The sequence below is a fragment of the Macrosteles quadrilineatus genome, unplaced genomic scaffold (genome assembly GCF_028750875.1).
Source record: "Macrosteles quadrilineatus isolate MER2022 unplaced genomic scaffold, UCM_ALF_1.0 Scaffold_4__1_contigs__length_99947679, whole genome shotgun sequence".
Classification (NCBI taxonomy): domain Eukaryota; kingdom Metazoa; phylum Arthropoda; class Insecta; order Hemiptera; family Cicadellidae; genus Macrosteles; species Macrosteles quadrilineatus.
The window spans coordinates 46070140-46088160 of NW_026542597.1; the positions used below are offsets into that span (position 1 = coordinate 46070140).

Consider the following 18021-nt stretch of genomic DNA (forward strand, 5'->3'; position numbering starts at 1 on the left):
TTTCAAATGAACACCCTGTATAATAACATATAAATAATAATATTATGCGTAACGCATAAGTAAAAAAGATTATATATACAGTTTTTACAGGTTTTGACAAGTTTAACATTTTTTTTGGGTGTTGTAACCTGTACAGAACATAGCAAAGCTTGCTAAGGTTGTACGGTTGGATTATTTTAATACAGATGCTATGGTATTACTAGAGAATATGGTTCTTACAATGCCGAGTCGTATGTCACACGTTATGTAGTGGGCCTAAAGCCCTCCATTTAGCAGGTAAAGTTTGGTCCATCAAAAGAGTGCTTAATAATTAAGGTCACGCCAATATAAAACCTTAAAAAAAACTTAGCGGAAAGTATGATTGTAATAATGATGATGAGAAAAGTATTTTGTAAATATACTATTATACTTTATTTATGAACCGTATTCATTTTCATCCAATATTCATTTTTAAAGCGTTATTAAAGCCATAAAACGTATGTTGTCTCACTGATTATTAGCAAAGATTCATGTATGTTGTTTCACATAAAACTACACTGCGTTCAACTGATATGTCTTATCTGAAGAAGACACTCGCTGCTTCGCTCACTTTATTTGAGCCTCTGCGAAACAAGATAGGAACTTTTAAGAACTCTTTACAGCCGTACATCATTCAAACAACTAGCACCATGTGCTGTTTAAAGATACCGGGTTTAAAACCCTTAAATACAATACTGTTCACGTTTTCTTAGAAGCTGTATATTTTTGTATGAACGAACTCTTTATTGAAACAGTGTGACTAAAAACCGTAAGAATGGCGTAAAGTCCCCAAAAAAAATTAAAATAAGTTCCATATCCTCATAATTTAAGTACCTGAAAATCTTACAAAAAACCTTACTTAGCTGTTTAAAGACATGTTTGAATCCGGTAACACAGAATTCGAGGTAACGCTCTCCTACTCGTAGCTCACATAGATTTTTTAGCAATGCATTGTTTTTACCTAAGCTTTAAAGTTTTATATTGTTACATAAAAAAATTTAAATAATAATTTTTAAATGTGCGTAACATTTAAAAGATTAGCTGGTCAACTCGTTGTTGTAGCCCAGGTTATGTTATAGGAGAGAACATGTTAACACCGCAATAATGTGTCATCATTAGCTGCCTATAATTTCGATGTTGTTCAGATACCTTGTACAATGTTTGAACATTACATACACGCAATTTCAAGATGTACAAAATGTCTTGTTATTCCAATACATGAAACTAATTATATTTACAACCAACGAAATACCCCATGACAACCCGTTTGGCAGTGAAAATATTAACACTGACTGTAGTCACTTAAAATTATTTAGAAAGTGGTTAGTCAGTTTAAGTTTATATTTGAGGCCGTCTAAATATTTGAGCACAGGCAGGCAGTTAAATTCAATGAACCATAGGGACTTTCTTATTGTTCCGAATTTTTATAATGAGACAAGTATTAAATTTTTCACTATTACATGTACATGTATATTTATATTACGCATATACAGAGTTATAATTGTACGAGTTCATATTTTCAATAAAAAAATATAATAGGTTATATAAAGGTTTGTAAAAACAAAACGAACGGATGTGTGCTAGATGCAGGCAACTAGATTTTATAGTGATGCCTGTCAATTGCTTGTTAACTGGTACTAGAATACTCTCGTCTTCTTTAAACGATCGTATTCTAGGCATACATAACCTAAAAGTGGGTTTAATGAGGAATATCAAAATTGAAATAAAATTAACAGTTTCTAAACGATTTTTTTAGTAGCTCGTTATATAATGTTTGCCAAAATAATTAAATATAATTATATGTGCATATGCATGTAAATACACTTCTAGCGCTATTATCAGTTGGGGCAATGCTGGACATGGATGACACGTTTCGGTTGGGCATGCCTATTGCATTCGACACTTCTGTGAATTAAGGTTCTGTGATGTTTTGAAGCTTGAGTTAATGCTTCACTGGATCAGGATTTATGAAAGTGTAAGACTTTTAAAATCGACATGATAGAATATTGATCAAGATTGTATTTACGTTGATAACACTGCTAGTTTGCTAGAGTAAAAAAAATATATTTTACTAGTCCGTTCAATACCAGTACATCGAATCATTCTCAGTTATTTTATCACCTTCTTTACATCCTAAAATACTAGGATATAAAATAGAGCCGTTTTATACACAAGCCCCGGCAAGGACTTGGGAGTACACACAGGTAAAAACTACATGTATTTGTAAAAACTACCATTCTTAATAATCTACAAAAAGTATAGAAGCTATCACATGTATGAAACGCGGACTTTTTGTCTTGCGGATAAGGTACCTCTATGAACATCTAAATAGAATATTTAGAATAGAAAATATTTAGAATATTTAAATAGAATATCCCATTAAACTGTAACATAAAACTTTCAACAGTTTTATTAATTGCAAATATGATAGGAATTTACGAAGATTTAAATCGATTCCTTTATTTAACTCGTATATTTTAACTATATGAACCTCGAAGATTTTATTTACTGCTTGTACTGTTTTGTATTCTTTTATTCGTCATCTTATTTTAAGTACAGAAAAAGCTTTACCTATTTATTTTATTGGATAAATGCAATATAAATAATTATTTGCAAACACGAACCTTTTACTGAGCCGCCTATCACGAGATCAATACAATATTTATATTTCAGATATATTGATCAGATATACGGCGTATTTAATATATAAGCTCACTTTATAGAAAGAAATCACATAACATGTAAAGCTTTCCAGGTGAATTAAAAAAAATAATGTCAGAGAGAAAGAACAAGATGAGGCGAAATGACAAAGAGAAAGAGGTTTAGCCTTAACACAAAGAACATCATAAATCCTGTTGAAGACCATTAATTATAAAAACTTCTCACAAGGCTTCATTACTTGGGCTTCTGTGCAAAAGTGAGAACACTAAACAATAGTCAACAACTCTTTCAAATAAAATCTTTCAAATGTGTAAAATCTCCCTTCATCCCATTGCTGTAATGCTTTAAAACTTCTAATGGTCATTTGCAGTGATATAATTAACCAACTAACTAGCTTGAAGGACCAAGTAACGTGATTTGAAAACCATATAATACTTTCAATTTTTTTATTACTTTGAGTTTCAATTGGCGAATACATTTTTTGTTAATCCAAAGACACACATAACAAATCTTTACGATTAAATAATTAATTTAGGAGGAGAGGGTGAAACTCATTTAGGAGGTAATAAAGTCAGATTAAGGCCAAAAATAAGTAAATAAAGGCATAAAGACCAAAATCCAATCAAAACTATTGTTTTTGACCATAGCATTGATTAATAGAAGATCAGAAGCTTTAAAGCTTGTATTTTGTAAACCTGAAACGATTCTCCAACCGCCAGTTTTCTGAGGTTTCGGAGTAACATTTCTATTTCACGGTTGTCGCACTTTAAGTCTTAACTGATGTTCGTGGCCGCTTTGCTTTTCCAGACAAAGTAAAACTATGTAAAGTTGGATAACATAAATTTTTAAGACCGTAGAAGTTATAACTAGTACACCATTTTACGGCTGCTATCGATAAAAGTATTGTTTATAACTACATTAAATAGGTAAGTACCCTAAATCATTATTACTATGCAATAAATGCTGCATAAATGAATAACATTTATGAAGATTAAAAAACCTATCAAATTGTTTTTGGTCAAATTTACAAACCTATCCAGTGGAGAAACAGTAGTTTTCTCACAATTATTATTTTATGATTATGATAGTTAATCCTTAAGTTGTACCATTACAAAAAAATCTAAGTTAAGAGATAAGATTAAAGAGATATGTAAGGCTAGCGCAAGTGCTAGTGGGTCATATCTGTGTTAAGCACATTTATGAAACATCCGTCTATGCAAAACAAATTCAATTGCCATCCACTACAACAATACTGGTGACTATAACACTAGGTTTAAAACTAACTTACCACGACATAAATTGGAGTTATAAAAAAATTAAACTAATTATTAATTATTAGTTGTTAACTTTTTTGCAACACCTGATTTTTGCAACACCTGTTTTTTGCAACACCTGCCAGCTCATAAAATAGGGAAGACAATTTAAATACACTTAAAAAGAACACTAAAGGACTTTTTAATCAATTTTACATTTCATATTATGGAAACCTTGTTCAAAATAAAAATTAGTAGCTTACATAATTTTAATTTTAATTCCATAGCAAAATAGGGGAACAATTTGAATTTTCACTATGATTAGTAATACTTTTTTATTTAAGGCCGAAAAAGGATGTATGATTTTTTTTTATGCTCATGTTATTGTGACTGCAATAATGTATTTCTCATTTTGTAGTTGTTTTTCAAGGCCACTTTATGCAAATCAAAATAAGAAGGTTAGAATAACTGTATTTCTGTATGTAAATGTATTTCTGTTTTAAATGTTCAGTTAAAAATCCTTCACTTTTAAAGATTATTTTGTTGACAGTATATCTTATAGTATCTTATAATATATTTTAAGCACTGTGTAACAGTTAATAATATTATTAAGTTGCAGCATGTATTTGACTTTATGCAGTACATGTTATTTTATGTATAACGAATAAAGAATTATTTCATTTGATTTGATTTCATATTTGTGTAAGTGGTGATCAAAACAAATAACTACTCATCCTCACAACAAAAAACCAGAGCTGAAAATACCTAGAGTATAAGCAAGGCATTTATTTGTCTTGTCACGTTTCAAATAATATCCTACTGCTAATAAATGTATATTTGATGCGTGAATTTTTATGAAACCTAAATTCTTATCTTCATATATTCGTTATGTTTTTACAACTTTTAAAACATTTAGCCATAGGTGCTATAGGCTAATGAAAAAATATGTTATCAAATTCCTATGCATTTAAAGTTATAAGTAAGGCTATAATGGAAATGTAAAAAAACAGATCAAAGTCTTTTAGTATTTGGTTTACATGTGTGAAATCGTAGGTAATAATTATTTCCTTTTTCATCAAAGCTAAATATTTAATGATAATAGTATTTTGTGAATTAACTTCAGCACAATTGCTTTGTTAAATACATAAATTAAAAAAAATTATACAATAAATGTTTTAATAATAAATGTTTTTTACAATAACCCCAAGTGTTCGCTTTACATATTATCATTGACTATATAGGATGCAGTTGCTTTTAGATTAATTTTAATATTACGTTACAAAATGGTTTACAATTTACTTCCACGAGTTTTGGAATCAAATAATTATCTGCTATTACGAATCCTGACCTAAAAAACAAAGGTACATTAAACAAAGGTCACCCTCAAATCATTAGGTCCCTATACATAAGTGTCTAAAACCATTGACAGGTCGAACTGAAACGTGCCAGAGGGTCCGTGGAGATTTTAACTCTAGGCTATGCATGTTAAAATTCATCCTGCCACTGCTTTAAAGATGTGAGCTTGGATCTTCTTAAATATATTTCTACACATATATATTATGTACATGTATTTTTAACGAATATGTATTTATTTCTAACAAACAAACATCCCAGGATTTTTAGGTTTTTTTGTGTCTAAACAAAACATAATTTTTTTGTTTTATTGTATAATTCGTTTTAAACATTATTGACATGGGTACTTTAAAACATAGTAATTCTTAGCCCAAAATGTTATATTTTCTGATTTGTTCAAGTTCATTGTAGAACACTAAATTTACAAAATACGTAACTGTATCGCAAAATGCCGTCTTTTATATTTATATTGTGTCTTTTATATTGTTCTTATACGTTGAAAACCTGAATATCAGTATCTACATAACCAATATCTAATCTCACTGTAACAAACTTTTATATATATTTAGCAAGCCCACTGCGTTAATCTAATGTGTAACTAAGAAACACTTTAAGGTCAGTTCGATTCCTCTAAAATATATTGACTTAATTATTTATTTAAAAGCCTTAAACAATCACGATGTCAAAACGGTTTTTGAGAATAATTTTGTATTAATTATGCATTTGAGTTCTGCACTTAGAATTATTTATATCCAAAGAACAGAATAATGTTGACAGTTCTTTCCAAGAACCATTGGGTGGAAGATCAAATACTCACTTCGGAACTTTGATAGAATATCAACAACATATCAGAAAATCTCTCCTCACCTAAAGAAAGAGTTTCCATTCACAACTCTCCATTATAAAACGTTATATCGTCGTTTATCACAAAACTGGTTAGATGTTTATCTATATGAAAGAAAGTGCTTAGTGACCATTATAGATTATTACATTTGGTTCCTAAAAGTAGTTGCTATAGGGAAATGAATTGGTTGCAAGATTAATTTAACATTATTATAATATACCACACTTATTAGATAACTTATAAGTTCCACAAGAGGAGCACAATGCAAACGTTAATATAATGCAATCCCGAACAACTATAAAGAAGACGACGTATGCGAAATAAAAATAAACAACTTCAAACCTTTTTGATTTGTGGTCATTTTATGGTTGATTATAATTTCTACGATTGGAAAACAGATCAACGGAACAACACAATATATAACTACTAACATCAGTAAACCGTATGTTATATAAACGATATATTCTATATATAATTCAGTTTTAACAATCTTTGTACAACTAAATCTAGAGTTCTACTGGACCGACTGTATTAATTAATGGGTCGTTGGAAAGCTTAATGCGTGTAGATTTGCAAATAATTATAAAAGTTTGTTTTGTGATGATTTATGGTGATTTATGGTAAAAAATCATGTCTTCCATAAGAAATACATTAAAAAGGGCGTTTGTCGCACTTTTTATTTGTGTGCGATTTTTGGCTGCTTTTTTATGTATTTCCAAGAAGTGCATGGTATCAATTTGTAGGAAATTTTATTTTCTTTCAGAATATCACCTTCCACTTTGGTAGATTTCCTCACCATTCAAAGGTTATTAGCAAAAAAGCTAAGCAACCTCCGAAATTATAGTAATGAGAAAATACTGAGTTAGGGATATTTTTGTTAAACTTTGTATAACTAAATCTAGACTTCTACTGGACCGATTTTGTTAATTAATGGGTCATCGGAAAGCCTAACTTATGTAAATCTGCAAATAATTGTAAAAGTGTGATTTTATTAACAAAAACACATTAAAACTGCTTTTTCAAGTTTCTGTTTTCAAGTTTCTATTTGTAGCCAGATTTTGGCTGCCTTTATTAAGTATTTTCAAGAAATGCATAATAGTTATTTATAGTAAATTTTATTCTCTTTCAGAATATTACATGCACTTTGGTTGATTTCACCACCATTTAAAAGTTATTGCTAATAGGCTAAGTGACCTCCAAATTTATAGTGGCGAGAAAATACAGAATTAGATATATTTTTGTTAAACTTTGTACAACTAAATCTAGACTTCTACTGGACTGATTTTGTTGCATAATGGGTCGTTGGAAAGCCTAGTTCGTGAAAGTTTGCAAATAATTATGAAAATTTGATTTTATTACATATTTGACGTGAAAAAAAAGATAGAAAAAAACAATAATACATTTAAAACGCCTTTTTACTAAGTTTATATTTCCAAGTTTATATTTGTAGCCAACTTTAGGTTGCCTTTATGGATCATTTTCAAGAAATGCATAATAGTAGTTTGTAGGAAATGTTATTCTCTATCAGAATAGCACCTTCCTCTTTAGTCGATTTCCTCACCATTTCAAAGTTATTTGCAAAAATATTAAGCAACCTCCCAATTTATAGTAGTGAGAAAAAACTGAATTAATGATGTTGTTGTTAAACTTTGTACAATTAAATCTACAGTTCTACTGAACCAATTTTATTAATTAATAGGTCATTGTAAAGCCTAATTCATGTAGATTTGTAAATAGTTATTAAGGTTTGATTTTTGTAAGATTTACTAGGTGAAACCCGTCAAAGTAGATAGTTACTCTTGAGGTTTCAAGCAATATCGTTTGACTATAAATCGATGATAAATAACTCCCGATTTGTTAACATTTGTTGTTGTTCGTGATTTAGCAGCACGTTTTAGGTACGTCCGATCCATTCAAATGGAAGCTGGTATTTCACTGAAGGTTCTTAGGTCAAAACAAATAGGATAACGTACTGTAATTAGAATTGAGTAAATATATCTAAGACTAAATTCCATATCCAAGATATAATTAAATTTGTGTTTTCTGATTGAGCAATACAGTATCTTGAACTTAAATTATTAAAACTGTCAATATCTCAAATTAAAGCCTTTATTTCTAGAAGTATTATAAGACCAAAACATATAAAATGACTTAAATAAAAATAGAGTTGCAGATAAGTACTAAAACTATTATAATTATTGTTGATTCGTAAATCAGCAGTGTGTTTTGGGTTGTCCGATCTCAATAATCAATAGCTTAAAAGAAAGCTGGTATTTCACTTAAGGTTTTTAGACCACAACATTTAGGGTAATGTAATTAGAACTGCTGGAACACATCTTTAATTGAAGTAAAAGTTAGAAAAAATCTAATTTATATGTTTCGTCAAGTAATACATAAAATGAATGAATGATGATGCTTGATGACAAATATGTGTTTTCATAGCTTATTTAATACCAAAATTACGAAAATTGGTCGGGTAGAAGAGCCAAACGAACTCGAAAAAAACAAATTTAACTCCCATAAGAAATGTACAGGGAGGCAGTTTGTGTAGGACTATAGCTCGAAATATACGTCACAATGAATGCTGATGCTTGATGCCAAATCTATGATGCGTCTATATCTTTAGTTTAAGGCCAACATTATGAAAATCGGTCGGGTAGAAGAGATAACCCGACTCGGAAAAGAAAAACCAATAATTTTTATAGATGGCAACAGTTGGTTTACCAGTATCATAGACAAAAAGAATTAAGTCAGCTGTGCTTCGGTTACCATGGTTACCATATGTTCTTGTGCAGACCGCTGGAAGCACCGTGTAGTTACGTAGCGCGTAAGCTGTAACTACATGGCGCTCTCAGCGGTGTGCGCCAGAACCTATGGTAACCGCAGCACAGCTGACAGTTCATATTTTATTCTTTTTGTCTATATGCATAATCTAATCATGCGAAACATGTGTTAATAATTTAACAGCTTATTGTTATATTGTTATCTAATTGATTTTTCTTTGATTAAATGTTGTTCTTAACAATTTGCATTTGTGTTTAAAGTGTGTTCCGTATGTTAAGTGTGTGATTCCAAATGTTATGTGCTTAATCTGTACCATTAATATTAGTGAGTAATGTGGTGCATGGATTTCATAACCGTTATTTTACTAGATACCGTTGTATTTAACCACAACGGGCTTTGTTACTAGTATACAATATTTGGAATATATAGTCAAAATATCAAATCAATTTGTTGCTCCTTTTATTTTTAAGTGTTTTTATTTTATTATAAATAACTTAAATATTTAAATAGGTATGGGTAAATGCATAATTAGTAAAAGGGAGTGATGTAACATAACTGCTTAGTAAGATAATTATATTATACAAGTTCTAAAGATTTTTGAACGGTGCAATATTATATACATTTAAATATAATTCTGTTTTAACTAACTTGAGCAATATAAGACATTACAATAGATGCAGTTTACAAAACGTGGTGGTCTTTCACGCTCTACTTACTCTCTTATCTCACACATTCCTCTTCTACTGTGTTATCAGGTGAGGTTAATCGTTTCACTGTTATTTTTATGTTCTTTTTATCATACTTTGTGTACCGTTACAAACTCACAAATCAGATAACAATTTTACACAGTTTTATGAAGCTGTACTCGAAGATTCCTACGAGTACTGGTAAAAACGTAATGCAATGCAATATATTCTAGCTGAACAAATTAATACGGACACATTAAATTAAATTAATAAATTTGCACGGACAAATGATATTTTAGAAAATTATCTCTTTCTTAGTACTTATGCTAATGCTTGATTTGGACTGTGAAGCCTGATTCAACCAGAACTGATTTTATAAACTCAATCAGAATCATTGTACCTAAAAGTTGCTCACAAAACTTTCTTTCGAAGTTTCAAAGTTGTCTACGCTAGAAGGAGAATCATGAAACAACAAACCTAGTAAAGTTGCTATAGTGGTCAGCGCTACTATGGTCATACAATCCATCCTATTCCACCAAGATTAAAATAACACCTCTGTCACAGCAAATCCGCAGGATGAGAAAATTCCAATTTGTTTAATTATACTTTCACTAAAATACACCATAAAAATGTCATATTTATTAACAACTTAATAACAGTATATTAGCGAGTACATACTTTGTGTTGCTGCTTCAGAAAAGGTAGTACGAGTTTTTTGTTAATTTAAAATGTTAATAGTTTAGTATGAAATTAAGTATAACATTTTTTAATTTGATCAAAATATTTTCATGACCAAACAATAACAGTTTAGTTATATTCTGTAAGAATAACATAAAGTTTTAAAATTTACCGATTTTTTCATTAAGCGCTTGATGCCGTTTCAACAAAATAATTTTTATTTTTAATATCTACATATTGTTATGGAAAGGAATTTCAACATTTCGTGTTTTAATGGTCAACATTTGGGCAAAACCAATTTTTACCCAATAATCCTCTGTTCCCATAGTCCAATAAAAAAAGTACAGAATAAAGATAACAGAACCAAGACTTAAAAAAGGCAAATAACACATAATTCACTATAAAATACGCAAAATGTGACGTACGCAATTACTAATTTTCACCGACAGATAACTACTATTATTAAAAATCTTAATTAAATAAATAGTTCAGGTTTACGGTAATATTTTCTTAAGTGTAAACATTTGTTTGAAGTTGTAATTCTGATTTGTTTATTAAAATAGTGTTATATGAAGATGTATTCATGGTTGTATTTTAAATTACGTTTTTCCTCAGTGGATTTCCGAAATTTTCCAAATGTATTTCCCATTATAAAAACAATACATCCGAGCAGAATGAAATTTGGGTTATGGAGAAAATCTAGCATTACTTTTTATATATCTTATGTTAGATAAAGAATTTATTTTCCTCTATAATGAGTAGTGGCTATATTTATGAGCCCATACTACAAACTGTATCTTTATTTGCAATACGATTAATTGTCTAACTTAACATGCTAGGAATTGATGAAGATTACTCTTGATTTAAACTTGTTTTAAGGGGAAATAAAAATATAATAGTTTTTATTTGGGGTTTTAGCGAAATAACTAAGAGAAAAGAGCCACGCTTTGACACAAAGGACATCATAAATCCTGTTGAAGACCATTAATTATACAAAACTTCTCACAAGGCTTCATTACTTGGGCTTTTGTAAAAGTGAGACCACTGAAACAATTGCCTTAAAACACACGAAACTATTCTATATTGTTTAAGTTATTCTCACTCCAGACCATTTTACATCGGTATTGACACGTTGTTTTATATGTATTGAATTACATATCCTCTACAACTAAATAATTTTATTGATGAACAAAATTAAGTAAAAAACGTGTTGGTGTGACATTTGAACACAATAAAGAATCATTTAAACGACTAGGAAACAACCCAACTTTAAATTATGTTACAATAAAACAAATACTTTCAACCATTCGCTAAATTAGCATTTTTATTAAAAGTAGTTTGAAAAAAAAAACATAACTTTACAATTACACCTCTTAACCTGAAGTTATGTATGGTAAAAATAAGCACTGTCAAGTATTTTATAGAACTCTAATAAATTGTCGTTGCGATGGGATCTAACATGGGAGTAACATTTCTATTTCACGGGGGTTGGTCGACTGATGTTCCTGGCTGCCTTATTTACAACTCAAAACAGTGTTAGAAACATTAGCAAATGAATTACGTGTATATTTAGAGATAGTTTCAGTAGTGTATACTTTCATAGACAACGTAGGTAGCTTTAAGTATTGCGTTACAATATTAAAAAAAATTACAATATTAAAAATATTAACAAAATTTAAATGCACATTGCTAATGTACGTTGAAAGTGTTAGGGGAACCGATTAAAAATGTTAAAATGCATATTAAATGTGAAATTTCATGCTGACCGTTTTCTACTTACGTTGCAGCTGTAATCATTTTATAAAATAATAACAATTTTCAACTGTGTCCAACTGACAGAAAAACATGTTCCTAAAAAAGTTACCTGACAAAGGTACTTTCATGCACTGATTATAGTACGCAAAGAACTAGAAATCCATGATGTACTCTACAACAAATTACGAGAAGCGGAACTAGCTGGCTCCAGATTGACGTTACTCCTGCATTTATATACTATTTCGCATTCATTTTATTTTTTCCCTTATTTTTTGTCGCACTCATTTTACTTCCCCACACTCCAGTATTCCAACCAATAAAAACAAAATAGTTTCTACACAAAAGCAAAATTGATATTTGCTTTTAAATTTTGCTATGTATATTATAAATATTAAATTGTAAACCTTTTAAGCCTATAACAAGAAAACTGTAAATACGAAAAGACAACTGTAAATATTTTGTAAAATTTGGTTTATAAAGGTTATAATTTACCTTTTATGTTCCAGGATATATTATTTTGAATTGTGTGTTAAATTAATAATAAGAATGCTAATAAAGTTAATAAAGTACTAATAAGTTTTTTTTTATACGAACCAAAAATACACAAAAAGTACATTTATATATCCATACAGTTCCGGTTCATATACTTGTATATTAGCGTGTATATAAATGGTGCTCAGAACAAATAACAACACAATCCTACAACAAAAGACCCCGGGCTGAAAACACCGCTAACATGAGTAAGGGGATTTGTTTTGTTGGTACGTTTCGACTGATATCTTCCTTCTAAGAACTTTTAATTCGACGAATTATAACTGTTGTTCGATTGTGTGCAATACTCATTATGTTCCTACTATCGTAAATCAACGCTGAGAATTGTGTTCAATGTACAAAAACTCAAAGTGGTTAAATACAGTTAAATAAGCACACCAATCCGCTGTAATGTAATGCATTATTAAACAGACTCTTTTATTTGCCTAGTTATTAGTAGAATCGATCCACAAACCTTTTGTGTTGTATTTGCACCGAATTTTAATTGGAAATCTATATTATTTGAAGTATTATTTGAGGGAAAATCATTAAAGAATGATGATCATAAATATTATATACACAAATTGGTCTGAAAACACTCACCCGTGTATGATAGCTTCATATAACTACAATTGGCAGTATCAGTTCAAAAATTGAAGACACCTACTATATTTACTATACAAGGATAATTACGAAATTTAAGATAATAATACCCCATAGTATAGACAAATTTTGATTATTTATAGTTTTATTATTTTTAAAACAAGTAAAAAATGTATGAATAGTTGCTATCACCAATTAAATCTACTATCAATATTTCAAGCACAAAATACATACGTTACATTTAGCTGGAAATTTTAAAGACCATCAATAACATAAAGTTCAATTATCTATCCCCTGTGGAACATACATGCAGTATCTGTTTATTCAGAAAATTCAACCGAGTCAAAACTAATATTGGCATTTAACAACACAAAATACACAATTTGTTAGCCTGGTCATAAAGCTAACCACTATTAGAAAATTGCATTGTGAAAACTAAATGAAATTATCGCATCTCTTTCAACAATAGTTTGTGGTAACTCTTATTGTCTATTGGCTCAGTTGCCTAAATGATTTATTTGTTTCAGAAAGTGTATCGCATATACAGGTCGTTTTCCAACACTCTACCAACCTTTTTAGGTCTTATTTCTGGGTTAATATAACAAAATTTAACTATCACATTTCAATCATATGTAAATGGTTACTTACAGAGCCACTATTTTGTATATTTCAAACAGATTTTCTTAAATAACTCTGATAGAGCTTTACAATGTTGCAACAATCTTACAAATACTAATAATATCAAACCTATAATGTAAATTTATTTTTTTAATTCATGTGTGTTTATTAACATTATTAATATTTTGTTTATTTTTGTAAAGAATCCGACCAATTATTATTTTTGTTACGTCTACAGATTGTTATTTATGTGACTCTAGTATAAGCTTCACTATAACTGTTATTCGGATTTACCCTAAAACAATTATGTTGGACGTTATACAATGCAAATTAGAATGTAGTATGTTTATATTTTTAACTTTTATTTTAAAATTACAGTATCTCTGGTCTTTCGTTGATGACGTTTGCAGCAGCGAAGACAAGGTTCATGAAGGTCATAAAGGTCTCAGTGTCGGTCTGTTGAGGGTCGACTTCCTCGTCGTCCTCTGAGTCGGAGTCCTCCGAAGGACGGCACTTGTCACAGCAGCAGAGGACGGGTCGCTGATACACCACTACAGATGGCTGCTGCTGAGGGGTAGAGGACTGGTTTGAGGACGGAGGACCCGGGTATAGGCCAGACGCCCAAGGAAGCCTGCAGGTAATCGAATATTTTTAAAATAGCTATTAAGTTGGTTATATTTTATTGTCTAACTTTTTTGGAATAATTTAATTGCATACACTAATTGAAAAGAATAATATCCAGGATCCTTTATTCCTTACCTAAATAATACATAGTAGAGTAAACGTGACCAAAATCTAATAAATAATGGGAATTCTAATTACCAGTTATGTCTTTGATGTTGTTATTCATATGTAAATCTCGTGGCTTAGAAAACTATTTGGCGTGTACCTATATAATCACGGTGATTTACAGCCTTATTAAATCAAAAATATTTTAGCTTAATTAAATATCAGTATAAATATTTAAACTTGTAATTAGTTGTGGCAATGACCAGGCAAAAAAGCTCAACAGGTTGTTGTTTGAAATAATATTCATCTCCCGCAACTAAAAAAACTTGATCTTATTTCATATTCTAATATTTAAGTCTCACCCCTGAGGTCGTGCTTTAGCTCGTTGGACAATGCAGAAGGGATGTTTACATGGCTCCTCTTTGTCTCCACCCTTCCTCTTCTTCTTTGACTTCTTCTTGCTGCAGTGCGTCTCCGGGCAAGGGCTGACAGGACAGTCTGTAGACCCTGTGGACGGCCTCCCCTGGTACATCATGGGGTTGTACCCCCCTGGATATGGCATCATTCCCATCATGCCACAAGGGTTCTGCATTCCAGGACATATGATGATCCTCTCTATTATTTTCTCAGTCACTTTTCCGTCCTTTATTATAGACCCTTCCCGTGACTCTGGCTGGAAAAAAGGAATTCATTAATTATTAGTTTGTGTTCGTTGCAGAAAATCACATTAATCTGGAAGTAACTTATACAAATATTAACAAATATTAGCCTGGATAATTTTTACCCTTTCTAGTTATACTTTGATGATTTAATGAATAAATACAATTTAGTAAATTTTACATTTTAACAGGATATTTTCTTATCGGGTAAATAGTTGTCCTTCAAGTGCCACTAATTATTGTATTATTTCTGCAATAAATAAAAAATTGGATATTTTAAAAGCTAAATGAAAAATAAATACTTAAGAGAAAAATCCAAAGTGATCCATTAACTAAGACTGTTTTCCTTTTTAACATATTATAGTCTGTAAACTGTGGACATAATAACTTACATATCGGCAACAGGAACGGGATATCCACATTACATCTATCGGCTTTTTACCAATAAAAATATCACGTTTGTAGACAACAGATATTGAACGTGATTTGAATGTCAAACTTTCTTTACCAGGTAATGTGTCAGGTTGGTTCTGATATACATTCCGCATTGAAGCTTCTGTTACCCTTATTGCCCAGAAAAAACTTATCGCAACCGGAAAACCCTGACTGGTTGTGCGTATACGGATCGTGATTTGACAACTAAATACTTCCCATGTTATTTTATGGTGCCCTCACTTGACAACAGGCTGGTCAACATACAAGTCATTATTTATTATTCTTGTCTACTAACTAGATACAAGATCCTCTATTTTAGACAGGCTTTAGCGATATTATCTGTATGTCTAAGCTAGGCTGAAATGAGCCTGAGAAGAAAATATAACAGCGAAAAACAATAATTACATGTTAACGTATAGTGTCTTTAGGGATTACCTCAAGGACTTTTGCAGCAGGTTCTTCTGTTTTCTCTGGCTCTGGCTCAGGGATTGGCTCCGGTGGGGGAGGGGGCGGGGGCTCCGCTGCTGCTCCTCTGGCTCGTCTTGCTGCCATGGTACTTGCTATAACATGTATAGTAGTCATTTGTGTGAAAATTGTTAGGCAATTACTGTAATTATTACCAACAAATTCGTTCATTAAATTTTACAATTTTTTAAAGGGGTTGGCTTTTAGGAATTTCTATAAGGACTAAATTAGAAAATGGAGAAGGTCTGGTTTTCAATACTAAGATGGAAAACATTAGAGAACGGGTCCTGTTGCCTTAGACATAATTTTATTATTTTATCGCAATCAAAATAAATAAAAACCAATGAATGATTGGGTATTCCTTTTACATACCCTTCGGTATTTATAAAATGAAGATTTTAGTTTTGTTGTGTAAGAACATATTTTATGAACCGACAAAATGGTTCAATGTAAATTACTGCAATAGTCTATGAGATTTGTCGACTAATTACTAACATCAATACAATGTTTAGTTAAGGCTGGACATAATTTATTGATGGGTATTAATCATTGTATTTTCTAGTATGTAGAAGGGTTTAACACAAAAATACCCTGTGTTTTAAACTATAAGATTTTGTAAAATGGTTAACATACTTACGAATTTAGATCGTGAACTTGAAATAGTATTTGACTGGAATTTGTTTTAGTTAATTTTTACTATATCATATTTCCATGGTAACTAATATATTTCTTCGATCAATAAACACTGAACGCTATTGAATCGTGTTTTATTTGATCTATTTCATGCTGCACATGTAGATTGAAAATTCAGGAAAACGTGTAGAAAAAATATAATTGTATTTTTAGTTACATGATTTCCACCTAACCGGGATGTGTCGGGAATTGAACGGATGTAATTTGTTCGGATACAAAGAAACCTTCCCCAGTCGTCCACAAAGAGAGCATTAAATTGGTTATCCTTTGTTGCACTTGCTTTTTTTGTAAACCGGACGTTATTTACTATGAACACACTACCAAAATAGAATAATTGGAATACAATGTGTTTTCTGAAAGCCGGAGCTTTGGACCTTCTCTTGTTATTAGATACTAATAATGTTATTTTGCCTTTTGTAAGGCAAAAACATGTACATTTTGTTTATTAATATTTTGATCGAAACGTCGTTAAACCATTAAGATTAAATCTTGATATAAGCTTCGACATAACACGTTTTCATGTTTCTGAAACCATTAATAAAACCACCAGCGAGTTTTCAGTCACTAGTTGTTTACCTCGCCCAAGGCAGGCAGTATTGATGAGATGGTATACTTATTATTGCTTCTCAGACCCACTACGGATATCCGCACTGCTCTTTATATCACCGCCCAGGGACATTTATTTTATTCACTTCTTCGGTCATGATCTAAATCTTGCTTACTTGCAATATTTGAAGGGTCTTATACTAAGGAGGCATTTCTGAACTAAATCATTTAAAGTCAATTCGTTTAATACTATTTCTTTGAATAAAAAGCGATTAGAATATATCTGTATCAAATATAAAAAAAAAATACTTAGGCAAATCTTTTCGTGTGTAACCTATTTAGTTGAAAAAGTTTTAGCTTAAATTAACCGAATATTATTGCAAAATAACATACCATTTTCAGATATTGGCTTATGACTATTATCCAGTATGTAATAAATCTAGGTTATTCATTTATAACGTAATATTATCCAACGCAGCTATTTATTGGAATTTTCACACACATTGCACTTAAAAGGCTTGATTAAATTTTTAATACCTTTAGTTTACTATTTAAAAGGGCCCTTTCTGGAAACCCTGGGTTATACCATCGATTATGTTATACAAACAGTGGCTTACATAACGCAGGGTTGACGCAATGCGATCTTCCTGGATTGTTTCGACGAAATATTCATTAGAAAAGTTACGGAATAACCAGATGGGCAACTTTAT

At 30.6% G+C, this 18021-nt stretch overlaps 1 protein-coding gene across 2 annotated transcripts; it reads right to left on the minus strand.

Annotated features, from left to right (window-relative positions):
• Positions 1–14114: 14114 nt before the first annotated feature.
• LOC128993514 (uncharacterized) lies at positions 14115–16797 on the minus strand. 2 transcript variants are annotated; one of them, XM_054417471.1, is made up of 4 exons: positions 16710–16797; positions 16043–16167; positions 14876–15186; positions 14115–14415 (listed from the first exon to the last, which is right to left on the minus strand). In XM_054417471.1, the coding sequence occupies exons 2-4, from the start codon at positions 16157–16159 to the stop codon at positions 14157–14159; spliced, it is 687 nt and encodes a 228-aa protein (XP_054273446.1). In that variant the 5' UTR covers positions 16160–16167; positions 16710–16797; the 3' UTR covers positions 14115–14156. The 2 variants fall into 2 exon arrangements, with proteins under 2 accessions (XP_054273446.1, XP_054273445.1); XM_054417470.1 differs by having other exon boundaries at positions 16706–16724.
• Positions 16798–18021: the final 1224 nt, after the last annotated feature.

Coding starts and splice junctions, on each gene's coding strand:
- LOC128993514 (XM_054417471.1), bottom strand. CDS start 16,159: ATGGCAGCAAGACGAGCCAGAGGAGCAGCAGCGGAGCCCCCGCCCCCT. Junction 15,187..16,042: donor CTGCTGCAAAAGTCCTTGAG/GTAATCCCTAAA, acceptor CCTTTTTTCCAG/CCAGAGTCACGGGAAGGGTC. Junction 14,416..14,875: donor GCTAAAGCACGACCTCAGGG/GTGAGACTTAAA, acceptor GATTACCTGCAG/GCTTCCTTGGGCGTCTGGCC.